This window comes from Myiozetetes cayanensis, unplaced genomic scaffold (genome assembly GCF_022539395.1).
Source record: "Myiozetetes cayanensis isolate MyiCay16 unplaced genomic scaffold, myiCay2020 scf26, whole genome shotgun sequence".
Lineage (NCBI taxonomy): Eukaryota > Metazoa > Chordata > Aves > Passeriformes > Tyrannidae > Myiozetetes > Myiozetetes cayanensis.
This window is the reverse complement of record NW_026087477.1, coordinates 482,967-496,461: the sequence shown is the minus strand read 5'-3', so window position 1 is coordinate 496,461 and position 13,495 is coordinate 482,967. Positions and strand designations below refer to the sequence as shown.

At 51.5% G+C, this 13,495-nt stretch overlaps 1 protein-coding gene across 2 annotated transcripts; it reads left to right on the top strand.

Annotated features, from left to right (window-relative positions):
• PANK2 (pantothenate kinase 2) lies at positions 1-13,495 on the top strand. Of its 2 annotated transcripts, XM_050321063.1 has the most exons (7): positions 1-242; positions 7,705-8,057; positions 9,189-9,442; positions 10,037-10,213; positions 10,439-10,562; positions 11,966-12,091; positions 12,425-13,495. In XM_050321063.1, the coding sequence occupies exons 1-7, from the start codon at positions 41-43 to the stop codon at positions 12,473-12,475; spliced, it is 1,287 nt and encodes a 428-aa protein (XP_050177020.1). In that variant the 5' UTR covers positions 1-40; the 3' UTR covers positions 12,476-13,495. The 2 variants fall into 2 exon arrangements, with proteins under 2 accessions (XP_050177020.1, XP_050177021.1); XM_050321064.1 differs by lacking the exon at positions 1-242 and having other exon boundaries at positions 7,766-7,914.

Here is a 13,495-nt window from a genome sequence, read left to right as displayed (position 1 = left end):
AGCGGGGCCGGGCGGCCCATGGGGCCGGGCCGCGCTGCCCATGGAGCCGCCGCGCAGCTGCGGCGATGGCGCGGAGGAGGAGAAGAAGCCGCGGCGGCGGGGCGGCGGCGCGGACGCGGGGCCGCCTCAGCTCCGGCGGCGGAACAGCGGCGGCGCGGCTGGCGCGGCGGGGCCGCAGCCCCGCGAGCGCGGCGGGTCCGTGAGCCGGCAGCGGCGGGACTCGGTCCGCAAGAACCGCCCGCGTGAGTGAGGGCGGAATGGGGAAGGGGAGAAGCGGGAGGGGGCGAGGGGCGGGGCTTGTGGTTGGTGGGCGGGGTTATGATAATGAGCGAGGGGCGGGGCGGAGGCGGGGGCGGCAAAGGGAGGGATGGGGACACTGGGACAGCACGGGGGGCTGGTGGCGGGGACATGGCGTGAGCGGTGCGGGGACAGCGCAGTGGGGACACGGGGGGGTGGTGGCGGCTTGTCCAGCATGGCCAGTTTGCGGTGGTGGCATGGGGATATGACCACCCTGGGGACAGCACAGTGGGGTGGTGGCATGGGGATATGACCACCCTGGGGACAGCACAGTGAGGTGGTGGCATGGGCACGGCATGGCCAGTCCGGGGACAGCACCGTAGGAACGCGGTGGGATGATGGCTTATCTGGCATGGCCAGTTTGGGGACTCAGTGGGGCGGTGACATGGGCACAACATGGCCAGTGTGGGGACAGCACGGTGGGGACGCAATGGGACAGTGACACGGGCTCAGCAGGTTTGAGGGTGGGACAAGCTGAGCTCCAGGCACTCTGGGAGGTTCAGGATGAGGCAGTGCCTGGGATGGTGGGGCAGGACATGGGATGGGGCTGTGGCAGGTGCTGAGATGCCCGAGTTGGATGGGAGGGAAGGTGACTGGTGACACAGAGGGTGAGGAGAAGGGCACAGAAGGACAGACAGAGGGGTGGGGTGTGAGGGTGTGAGGCTCGACTGGTAACTGGGAAAGCGAATGGAGAGCATAGGGAATGGTGTCAGTTTTGGGAGGGAAGAGCCCCACTGGTTTGGCAGGGGTTGGGCACAGCCCGACCGGGTTTCGTGAGGAGGAAAAATCCACCCCTAAACCCAGGTTTTGAAATGTCCTGTTGGAAACTGCAAAATGGATGGCAGCCTTCATTTTGGGAGCAGCAGGAGCTGCCGTGCAGGTGCCGTGGCTGTCACTGCCTTCAGCCATGTTTGAGGAGGAACCCAGCCATTATTCCTTGACTTTCGCCGGAGTCCTTCCCTCCTCCTGGAAGGGAATTGCCAATTCCCTGAAAATGAAACAGCGTCAGTGTAATTCCTCAGTGCCTGCACAGCAGTTAAGAGGATGTGAGCGATGAATCCAGGCTGAAAACAGGGATCAGGATTCTCCTGCATCTCGTCTCCTGGCTGGCAACGCCAAGGCGTTGTTGTTACCGTATCCGTGTGAAGTTTTAATGGTCTTCTTGCTCTTTTTGTGGTACTGGTGAAACAGGAAGCTTGTCTTTTTCCCTATCTTACTGTGAAAAATAGGAATAAGGATCTGTGGGGCTGTTAATTAGAGACCTGCCGGTTAACAGGCTGCAGGGACATGAAGGAGATGTCTGCTACAAAAATGAGGGAGGACTCGGAGCTCTGTGTTAGGTGATGATTCTCCTCTGCCTTGCCCGGGGCAGTTTCTGTGTCTCCTCTGGAAAATATGGATTAAAGCTGACCACTGAGGTTCTGGTTTGTTGTGCTGGAGGTAAATGCAGAGAGTGGCGTGGGATGCTTTAAGGAAAACAGGTGTTCTGGCAGCTTCCAAGAGAGGATTTGGATCCCGTCTGGAAGGTCAGCGTGGCGTGATTCGGGATTACAATGTAGCCCATCTTCCCTAAATGATCCTTGGGGATAATTGGAAGAGAAATGTGCGTCCCTTAGCAGGGACAATGCCTGTTGTCAGGGCAAATCACATTTTGGAGTTAAAATGCTTGATCCCACCTCAAGGAAGACTTGAGCCGAAACGAAGGCGAAGCGCTTAATGGGCACGGGATCAAAAATGTCCTACTTAAGCTCGCACTTGTCTGCTGCTGGCATGTGGCAAACGGGCTCGGTGACCTTGAGGCTTGTCTTGCCTGGCTGTGCTGGCAGATGCCCCGGCAGATGAGCCCCCCACTTCGCCAGGAATGAAAGGATTTCAGCGGGCTCGTGATCCTCCTTCCACGCCATCCCTCTGTGCCAGGATGTGCAGCCGGGGGCTGCGGAGATCAGGGAAGGTCTGAGGCCAAGAGGGACTGGATTTGGGATAGACCTGAAACAAGAAGTGCAGCCCATGTCCCAGCTGTGTGCCTTCATGCCCCTCGGGCTTTTAAATCCCCTGGGAATTTGAATTCCCAGTCATTTGGATGTGGCATTTGGCGACACGGTTTAGTGGTGGAGATGCCAGTGCTGGGCTGAAGGCTGGCCTCGATGATCTTGGAGGTCTTTTCCAACCCTAAAGGCTTCCATGGTTCTGTGAAATGTTTCTTGGAACTGAAGAGCTTTCCTGCAGGATTTTCCTTGTGCCAGAGCTGGAAGAGGGAGAAGTCAAGGACACTGTTGCTCTCAGAAGGGAGTGAGAAGTGTCCCTGAAAACGATGTGGAGATTTGTTGAAGCTTTGGAGTGATAACCCTGACAGGGTTATTAGTGCAGGCAGACATTATTTCTCCAAGAAAAAATATTCTTTCCTTTTAGCTGATCCCTTTTACTTAATAAGTTTTAGTACTCCCTGTCAGAATCATGCAAAGACAAAATGGACACATGGCTTTAAATTCTCAATATAAACAGTATCCAAGCAGAGGTACAAATAAAATGCTGTTCTGACACCTCTTTTTGTCATACAAAATTCAAGCTTTGATTTTTTAAATACCTTTTTTCTCCTTCTGGAATGGCGTAAGAAATATGAATTCCTATCAGAGCCTATTTTTAAGGGTAGGAGGAGGTGTAGACTTAGTGTCACTTTGTATTAAACGCTAATGAATTGTATTTTTTTTCCCAGCTGTAGGATTTCCAGCCTGGTTTAAAACTATTAAAATATAATATTGAATATTTTAGAGTAAGCCTAGAGGTGCTGTCACACACTCAACTAAATCATCAGTTCCATGGGCTAATCTTTTTAGCTCCTGATATAATTGGCTCAGAAGTTAAAGGATGACTCTGAGGTACAACTCGAGCTGCTTGTTTTGTGAAGAAAATCCACCCTGGAGATCTTTAATTATATCACCTCTTTCATCTTGACAGTTCTGCAGCTTCCAGAATGAGTCTGTTTAGTTGTTTGGTTTTTTTAATTTATACAGTGTCCAATTTTATGAAGTAATTTGCATGTCAGATAAAGGCGTTTTCTTTCTCTTGCCCCCGAGATCTTGCAGACTGCAGAGGGGATTTGAGGGGAGGGTGGCAGCTCTTGCTGCAGGCACACGAAGTCCCCTTCAGCTTTTCCGTGGTTGTTTAGTCTGAGCTGTGAGCCCTCAGCTTTGCTGGTCTGTTGTTTGTTGATGTGTATCCATAGATCTGCCCCTGAGGAGAAGGTCTGTTTTTAACACAAAGAGCTGTGCATATGAAAATATATATATAGAGAGAGATGCTTTTAAAATTGTCTGTGCTCAGGGAAAGCGATGCTTTGTCAGGCCAAAGGATAAGGAATTTTTTTTCTTGGAAAAAAAAACCCCACCTCTTTAAGACAGTTGATAACTGCTGTTGGGATGTAATTCCTTCGGGAAGGAAATGAAAATAAGGCTTGTTGTTGTCGGTCTGAGTGGAAGGTGTCCTTGCCCGTGGCAGGAGGGTGGAGTGAGATGATCTAGAAGGTCCCTTCCAACCCAGACCATCCCGTGGTTCCATGTGCTGAGCGGTGCCACAGTCTCTGCCCGTCCCTTTAGTCACATTCCTCGTCCCCCTGATGTTTTCCCACTGAGTACCTTGGATTCATTTTTGTCTTACACAAAGAAGAGGTTGCTCCAAGCCCTGTCCAGCCTGGCCTTGAGCACTTCAAGGGATGGGACATCCAAGCTTCTCTGGGCAATGCTGAGAGTGGAATTCATGGCTCTCATCCTGTAACAGAGCAACAGGGAGTTTCTTTAAGGGGAAAGACCGTGGAAAGTTTTGAGCTGAGAGCAGAGGATTTCCTGCCTTTCTTGGAAATGCCCAAACACCCAGTGAACAGTTAAACACTTCCCAGGAGGTGCTGGACAACGATTCTCTTCCCATGCCAGCCTGCAAGTCTGCCATCCTTCCCATCCCGGCTTGGAAAGGAGACCTGCAAGGCCCTTCCCCAGCACGGAGGGCTCCGAGGAGCAGGAGGGAGGAGGTGAGGGAGAGGCAGCATTTGCATTTCCTGCCTTGGCCACGAAAGCTTCTGCCTGGTTATTCCAGCAGAGCCTTCTGACTGAGCACAATCAGCCCCGGGGACGCCCAGGGGCTCCTGGATGCCGCCGCTCCTCAAGATCCGCAGCGGCTCTCTCGGAAAAATTGCTTCGGAGGATTAAAAGGGAGAGATCACTGGATGGCTTTCAGCTGCTGGGGGAAAAAAAAAAAATCAAAAAAAAAAAATCGGTGTTTTAAGAGAAATCTCAGTAGCAGATGGCGGTGGCGTTCATCCAGGAGAGCTTCCTCCTTCCTCCCTTGGATTTTTCTAGCTCTCAGACGTGGAAGAGCTGTCGCTGCCCTCCATGTTCCTGTTGTCTGGCTTCCTGTAAGAGTCAGGGGAAAAAAAAATGACATAGTTCTCTGTGTCGTTGAAATAATTTCCTCTTCTTGTTTGTGTGCCACTCCCCTTTCCTACAAAAACAGGCTTATAGGGAAGTTTTGTCCCTGTCCTGGATTATTTGAGTTCTCTGACAGGTGTTACTGCACAGGGAATCCTTTGCAGGACGGGAAAGAAGTACTTAATTCTGAGCTCAGACTCTGCTTCCTTGGATTCTTGACCTGTGGCTGGGATGTATATAATGAGAGATCCATAATTAACAATCATTTGGTGTAAGTTAATTGCCTTAATAGGCTGTCTTTCAGAATTTATCCCTGGTGACTTAGGGAAGGTACGGCCGATCCGCTGGCAGATGGAGAACACCAGCTGCTCCGTGTGGAGCCTTTCCAGCTGATCCCGCAGGGATGTGTGAGCCAGCTCCGGTCCGAGGTTCCATCCCAGCTCGGGGGGTTGGATCCTTTTTGGGGCCGGTTTTACTGAACCCATCACGTGCCGCCAGCTGGGTGCTGGGAAGCGGGAGCGTGTGAGCCTGTGATGGAGCAGCCCCTGGGGCATTTCCAGGCACGTGCCCTGGTTTTTTGGATGTTTGTCTTTCCTGCTGCACCCCAGTGATGCCATCTCCAAGTTCCGTCCTCCGCTCTCTCCCTGGTTTTACCCTTGTGAGTTTGGGGGAAGGTTGTTGCCCGAATACAACAGTGGGGATGCTTTGAGGAAAAAATATCTAATGTAGACTTCATAGTGCAGAAATCAAACTGCATGTCCTGACAGGAACAAATATATTCCAGAAATCGTAGAATCATGGAATGGTTTGGGTTGGAAGGGATTTTAGAGAACATCTCATTCCAACCCCTGCCATGGGCAGGGACACTTCCCACTAGCCCAGGTTGCTCCAAGCCCCATCCAACCTCGCCTTGGACACTTCCAGGGATCCAGGGGCAGCCACAGCTTCTCTGGGCAACCTGTGCCAGGGCCTCCCCACCCTCACAGGGAAGAATTCCTTCCCAATATCCCATCTAAACCTCCTCTCTTTCAGCTTAAAGTCACTACCCCTTGTCCTATCACTGTCTACATGTGTAAAAGTCCTTGGATTGCTCTTGCTCTCTCCCTCTGTTGGGCTGCCATTCAGATTCCTTTCCCTTTCATTCATGAAAAGTTATTTTTATGCCCTCGTTTGAAGTAAATGCCTCAGTAATGGGGAGTGATTGGGATTTGGACGCGTCTCCAAAAATAGAGCTCTGCATCTCCTTTCAAGATTTCCTTTGGTGACGGTTGGGGGTGGCCTCTACGGAAATATGTAAAAATAACTCCGTGGGTTAAAAATACCGTGGGGAGCTGCCGGCTCCAGCAGCTCCTGGGAGCTGGAAAGCTCTGGAAGGGGCTGCACTGCCACCAGGTAGATCTGCTGAGGAGAGAAGAGGTCGCCCTGAAGTTTGCTGGGCTGGTGGCTGTGCAGAGATCATTCCACAAAGAGCCTGACCCTGAGGGATTCCCACTACAAGGGATGGGAGGAATGAGGGCTTCTTTGTGTTCCACCCTTATCTGTCTGCAGATAAGCAAACACACTGTGCACAAATAACAGTGGTGTGTTATCACCCCTGTCTCTGACCTGTAAAAACGCCAGATCCTTCTTTCAGCAGGAATGCTGGTAATGCTGGAGCGTGTGCAGGGAAGGGAAGGGAGCTGGGAAGGGGCTGGAGCAGCAGGAGGGGCTGAGGGAGCTGGGGGGGCTCAGCCTGGAGAAAAGGAGGCTCAGGGGGGACCTTCTGGATCTGCAACTCCCTGACAGGAGGGGGGAGCCGGGGGTGTCGGGCTCTACTCCCAGGGAACAGGGAGAGGAGGAGAGGGAACGGCCTCCAGCTGTGCCAGGGCAGGTTTAGACTGGATATTGGGGAAAATTCCTTCATGGGAAGGGTTGTCCATCCCTGGCACAGCTGCCCAGGGCAGTGGTGGAGTCCCCATCCCTGGAGGGATTTAAAATCCCTGTGGATGTGGCACTTGGGGACAGGGGTCAGTGGTGGCCTTGGCAGCGCTGGGGGAACGGTTGGATGATCTCAGAGGGCTTTTCCAAACTTTGTGATTCTGTGATTCAGGGTTTTTTCCTAAACATTCCTGCTTTTTCCTTCTGGAACACACTGCAAGGGTTTAATCCTGCTGCCATGAGCCTGAACATGTGGCTGCATTTCTCCCTCTGCTGTGGAGCCCGTGCATCTCGTTAGCTCCAGCCTCTCCTTCAGCTCATTAATAGTGATATTAATCTGTTCCAGTTCCCAGCTCTAATCGCAGATTCCATCAGATCAGGGGTTTCTCTTGATCTTTTCCAAGAAGCTCATTATCCAACACAGCTGCAAATGTTGCTGGGCCTGACACCGATGCATATTTTGTACCATGGGGGAATTTGACTAATAAAATAATCCAATTAGACATTTGTTTTTGTCTCCCTGGGGCATCTTAGATTACTTGTCTACCTCAGCCCCGTGTTGTAATTAGGGAACGTTTGTACATCCCTTTGATGTAAAAGCAGTGGTGTTATCCATGGCTCTGGCTCTGGTTCAGAACTTGGGAAGAGGAAGAGCTGGGGATTAAACCTGCAGCAGGATCTGGTGGTGAGAGGTATGGATACTGCCAGATCTTGGTGGGGAGAGTGTCAGTGTTTTGAGTGTTGTACAGCAAATGTTCAGAGCTCCTGAACAGCAGGGATCTCCAAACAGGAGCTGTGCTCAACACTGGAGGAGCCTCTGTCTGTCAAAGACATTTCAGGCTGCCAACGTTCCTGTCTTTGCTTTCCACCTGAAAATGGATAGATCACACGGGTCCCTAGAGAATTCCATGAATTAATTCAGTTCATGACTATTTTCAGAGCATCATGGAACGGTTTGGTTCGCAAGGGACCTTAAGGATCACCTAATTCCAGCCTTTCCACTGGAAAGGGTGCTCATGCCATGGCACTCTCACACCCTGTTTCATTTTCCCCTTGTCTCCCCTCTCTCCAGTCTTTCCCTGGTTCGGCCTGGACATCGGGGGGACCCTGGTGAAACTCGTCTACTTTGAACCCAAGGACATCACGGCGGAAGAGGAAGAGGAGGAAGTGGAAAACCTCAAAAGCATCCGCAAATACCTGACATCCAACGTGGCCTATGGCTCCACAGGCATTCGGGATGTGCACCTTGAGCTCAGGGACCTTACCCTGTGTGGACGCAAAGGCAATCTGCACTTTATACGCTTTCCTACCCATGACATGCCTGCTTTTATCCAAATGGGAAGCGAAAAGCACTTCTCGAGCCTCCATACTACCTTATGTGCCACGGGAGGTGGAGCGTACAAATTTGAGCAGGACTTTCGCACAGTAGGCATTTTTGGCTTCTATACCCGTTAGGATCTGGTAGTGACGTCCCTTTGAGGGCTTAGAGTCCCCCTCTGCAGACTCTTGAAACTCCTCTAAATCTTAATTTCGGAAGGATCTTCCCCCCTGATGTGCATGTAACGACCTGTCACTCTGAATTGACTGCTCATTAATGTTCTTTCTTAACAAATCTTCCTCTCTGTTTTTAATCTCTGCTGCTGCTGGTCTCAGTCTCGTGGGTTTGGTTGTTTTGTTTTTTTTTTCTCATTGCTGTCTTTCACCTGCTTTCTTTTCTTCCTTTGCCCGCCTGGTTTTCATTTCTAACACCTGTGGGAGTGAGATGGTTGAAGTTCAGTCGGGTTTTGAGGCTGAATTTAACTGTCAGGAAGTTCACAGTTGGGGTTTGACTTCATCATGTCTCTTTGTTCTGGGTTGGATCCTCATTCACAGGTGAAGAACGTCTGTGATTAAATACTTGTTTCATCAGGGCTTGGAAAAATGCAAATAAATGGGCTTTCCATGGAATCATTGAGGTTGGAAAAGGTCTTTAAGACCCTTGAGTCCAACCCTTAACCCAGCACTGCCAAGGCCACCACTACCCCACGTCCCCAAGTGCCACATGGCTTTGAAATCCCTCCAGGGATGGGGACTCCACCCCTGCCCTGGGCAGCACAACCCTCTGAGTGGACAAATTTTTCCTAATATCCAGTTTTGTGCAGCTGAGGCAGTGGCATGAGGGGGAAATAATTTTGTAACTCCTTCACCTTTTTTTTTTTTTTTTTAATGTTTGTTTGGATGGGTTTTGTTGGTCAAATGAAGAAACCCCTCCTTACTTCTCCTGGCTTTTCATGACAGTGCCTCAGTGGCAGGGCCTAAATCAGGCTTGTGGCAGTTTGTGGGATTCTCTCTGTGTCCACCTGGGGATCCAGGTGTTTGTTTTCCCCTGTTTCACACCTGCACACCAGAAGGTTGGGATAGTTGGGAGTCCCTGTGACCTCTTCTTCCCCAGGCTCTGCAGGGAGCATGGAGGTAGCTTGGACTGAGGTGGCAGTGAGTGCATTTTTCCAGCCCTGACCATAAACCCTTCACATCCCTGCCTGCTCCTTCACTATTCCTCTTTTTCCTTCCCACCAGATGGGTGACCTTGAGCTTTGTAAGCTCGATGAACTCGACTGCCTTATTAAAGGAGTGTTGTACATCGACTCCGTGGGGTTCAATGGACACTCGGAGTGTTACTATTTTGAGAACCCAACGGATGCCGAGAGGTGCCAGAAGCTCCCATTCAACCTGGAGAACCCATACCCTCTCCTCCTGGTGAACATTGGCTCAGGGGTCAGCATTCTGGCTGTCTACTCCAAAGAAAACTATAAACGGGTCACGGGCACCAGGTGAGCGCTTGGGGGGAAAGGGAGTTTTGTTTTGGAGTCTGGAACACATTCCTGCCTTGTAAATCATGTTTTCAGGGACAAACTGCAATAAAGGTGGTGTGTGGAATGACCAAGCTCCTGCTTTTACTGCAGTCCCTTCTCCCTGCCAGCAAAGATCCCTCCTGGAGGAGGGTATCTGGATTTCATGCTTTGGTGTCTTTACTGCAGGCAGTCTCTGTCAAAGCTCCTTTTTCAGTTGCCCTGCTGCAGGAATTTAAGGGTTTTACTGATCTGTTTGATCAGATCACCTAGTTTGGGATTATCCCAAATACAGTGATCATATTAAGAACTCAGCCTTGATCCAAGCAGTCAAGATTTCCATCCTGACATCCTAAAGTTGCCTGATTTTGGTGGAAGAGATGATGATTTATCAGTAATTCCCCAGTTCTTGCCCTTCTTGGAGATGTGGCTCTTGTGTCCAGGCAAGGGCAAGGAGTTCTGTGGCTTTAAGCTTTTCTGAATTCCCAGAAAGATGATAACAATAATAATAATAACAATAACAATAATAATAATAATAAATGTAAGGGAAGATTTTAATTCTGCTTTTACTTGCAGCCTTGGAGGGGGAACCTTTTTTGGTCTGTGCTGCCTCCTCACGGGGTGCTCCACCTTCGAGGAGGCCCTGGAAATGGCATCCCAAGGGGACAGCACCAAAGTGGACAAACTGGTGCGGGACATCTACGGGGGAGACTACGAGCGGTTCGGGCTGCCAGGCTGGGCTGTGGCATCCAGGTAACGACCTCCCCTGCGTTTTGTTTTCACTGGGGGTGTCCTGCAAGCGTGAAAATCTGGATTTAGGTGTCTCAGCCATTCGGGAGAGATCTGAGTTACCGATAGCAACGCTTTTTAGAGTTGGGAATCAATCCTTCAGGATGAATTGCTTTGGTTAAATTAGCAGTTCCCCGTTATCTCCTGGAGTTCTGATGGGACCTTTAACCCTAAAAACTGTCTTTACAGCTTTGGAAACATGATGAGCAAGGAGAAGAGGGAATCTGTCAGCAAGGAGGACCTGGCCAGGGCCACCTTAATCACCATCACCAACAACATCGGCTCCATAGCGCGGATGTGTGCGCTCAATGAGGTATTTTGGGGCATCTCTTCCCTTGCTCCCTGACTAGGACATCACCTCTGTGCTGCTGCCTGTTTGAGGAATGTGCCTCCCTTTGAGGAACAGCCCTGGGAGAGGAGGAAAGGATGGATGGAGGATGTGGAGGCTGGATGCCTCTCCTGTGTTGTTTTTACGAGTTGCTCTGGATTTCCTGGCCGAGCCCCACCAACCCCACGGCCGCTCCTGCATCTCTGGGCTTTCAGCTTCTTTACAGTGCTGCCTTGTTGCATTCATGTCAAGCAGCATTGTACAGGGCTATGAAAGAACAGAGGCATCCCCTGCACTGCATCCTGAGCCTGCTCCCACGGGATGAGCTAGGGGATCCAGCATCCTCCCGACTCCTCGCTCTCTCTTTACCTTCATTTGCTGACAAAACGAGGCAAGGCGTGTCCTGAATGGCCTTGAGCTGACTTTATTTTCTTGTTGGGGAACAAGCAACTTCAAAGCTCATCACTTGGCTCAAGAGAACTATTTTGGGATGGAAAAGTTAGGCTGGAAGTCTGACTCGAATCTAAATATATTGGTTGGTCTTTTCCTTTTTTTTTTTTCCAGAACTGTGTTGTTTATGGGCTTCTAAATAGTGTTTTTCCTTCAGTTTAACAGTAGAGAGTCACTCAGCTATTTAATGATGAGTCAAAGGCTGGAGTTCAGGGGAGGGAGGGGAGATGGCACCTGATGGTCATTGTTCCCAGTCAGTATAAGGATTTCATAGCAAAATCAACTTTTCCATTCAAATTCCTGAAGTGGGAAGGCTGTAGTTCAGCCCGGGATTTCTGGGCAGTGAAGAAGAGCCTGGTTAAAGTGACCTGGCTTTGCTTTCTAAGAGAATTGTGGGTGTTTTTAATGTTCCACAGACCCTGCACAACACTTTCAGCAGACAATTCATGGAATCACAGAGTCATTAAGGTTGGAAGAGCCCTCTAAGGCCATCCAGTCCAACCATTCCCTCAGCACTGCCAAGGCCACCACCGACCCCTGTCCCCAAGTGCCACATCCACAGGGATTTTAAATCCCCCCAGGGGTGGGGACTCCACCACTGCCCTGGGTGTTCCCAGTGCCTGATCAACCCTTCTAGGAAGAAATTCCTCCTGATGTCCAACCTAAACCTCTCCTGGCACAGCTGGAGGCCGTTCCCTCTCCTCCTGTCCCTGTTCCCTGGGAGCAGAGCCCGACCTCCCCCCAGCTCCCCCCTCCTGTCAGGGAGTTGCAGAGCCAGAAGGTCCCCCCTGAGCCTCCTTTTCTCCAGGCTGAGCCCCCCCAGCTCCCTCAGCCACTCCTGCTGCTCCAGCCCCTTCCCCACATGGGGTTTTCATCACTACAAGCAGAAGAGGGAATTTAGCTTTAATACTCCTTTCTTTCCCCCCAATCACTTGCAGAACATCAACCGCGTGGTGTTCGTGGGCAACTTCCTTCGGATCAACACCATCTCCATGAGGCTCCTGGCGTATGCCCTGGACTACTGGTCGAAGGGACAGTTGAAAGCACTTTTCTTGGAACATGAGGTGAAATTCCTTTTCAAAATCTCTTTTCTCTCGTGGCAAAATGCAAATCCTCGGGGGGCTCTGGAGGCAGCCCTGTGGAGAGGCCCTGGCACAGGTTGGCCAGAGAAGCTGTGGCTGCCTCTGGATCCCTGGAAGTGCCCAAGGCCAGGCTGGAAGGGGCTTGGAGCAACCTGGGCTAGTGGAATGTGTCCCTGCCCATGGCAGGGGGTTGGAGCTGGCTGATCTTTGAAGTCCCTTCCAACCCAAACCATCCCACGATGCCCTGGCTGTGGCTGCTGTGCCAGGTGTGTGCCCACGTCTCGGTTCTCAGTGGATGTTCCCGTTGTTCCTCAGGGTTACTTCGGCGCGGTCGGTGCTCTCCTGGAACTCCTGGACTCCGCCTGACCCCCTGCAGACTCTGTGTTGGACCTATGGATTTGGGGCACTCCCTGGGCCACTGGTTTGGAGGTCACTGAGCCCACGTTTCACCTGCTCAGACTGTTCCCTGGGGTGCCCTGTGGGGTCAGCCCGGGGCTGGGTGTTTGTCTGTACCAGCTGAAATCCATCTGGGATCCCAGTGCAGGTTTGTTCCAGAGGACGTGCGTGGAACACACTGGCTGGACGTGGTGGGGTATGGGAAGGTCTGTGGGGCGTTTCAGTCCCATGAAATTGCCCTTTTTAGGTAGGTTCTTCCATGTTTAATGACAGTGACAAAGCAGGGGACGGGCACTCCGCTCCTCCCACCGGGATCCCTGGGAGTGCCCGGCTCACAGTTCTGTGCTCACAATCAAAGCTGCCGCGTTCTCCACCTGTGGGAATGGTCTGGGAAGAGGGAAGAGCATCAGCACAGCCCTGGTGTGTAACTCCCCAGAGAGCACTTGATCCATGGTGGCCTGTGGGACACCCTGGGCTGGCAGCCAGGCTTTGTTCCTGTTCCACACGTCCTTATCTCTGTCCTGGGGATGGAAGGTACGGCACAGCACGGATCTGTGCCTGGGGGGCATTCCCATTTCAGCCTCCAGCACTCCTGCACAGCCCCTTTGGGATAGTGTTAGGGGTGCCTGTCTGTCAGCCTCCAGCCTTGAGATCTGAAAGCAAATTTGAGGATGAAATAGTGGGATTTGTTGGTTGTTTGTCTCGGGATTTTCTCTCTATTATCCAACTTGGCTGCACAGAACTCCACCAAAGAGACGCTCCCTTCAGTCACACTGGGATCCCTGTCGTGTTCCATGTTGCATTTATTCATGGCTGCACTCCTGGCGTTTTTGGGGAATCCTCCCCTTCCCACATGCATGCTGTGCTCCCAGTTCTCCCCGTGCCTGCTCCCACACAGCCTGCGAGCGGGGCGGAACCCCCGTGGAATTGCACCCTCAGGATGGGGGTTGGGATGGACCCTGCACGCTCAATAAACGCTCTCTCAAAGCA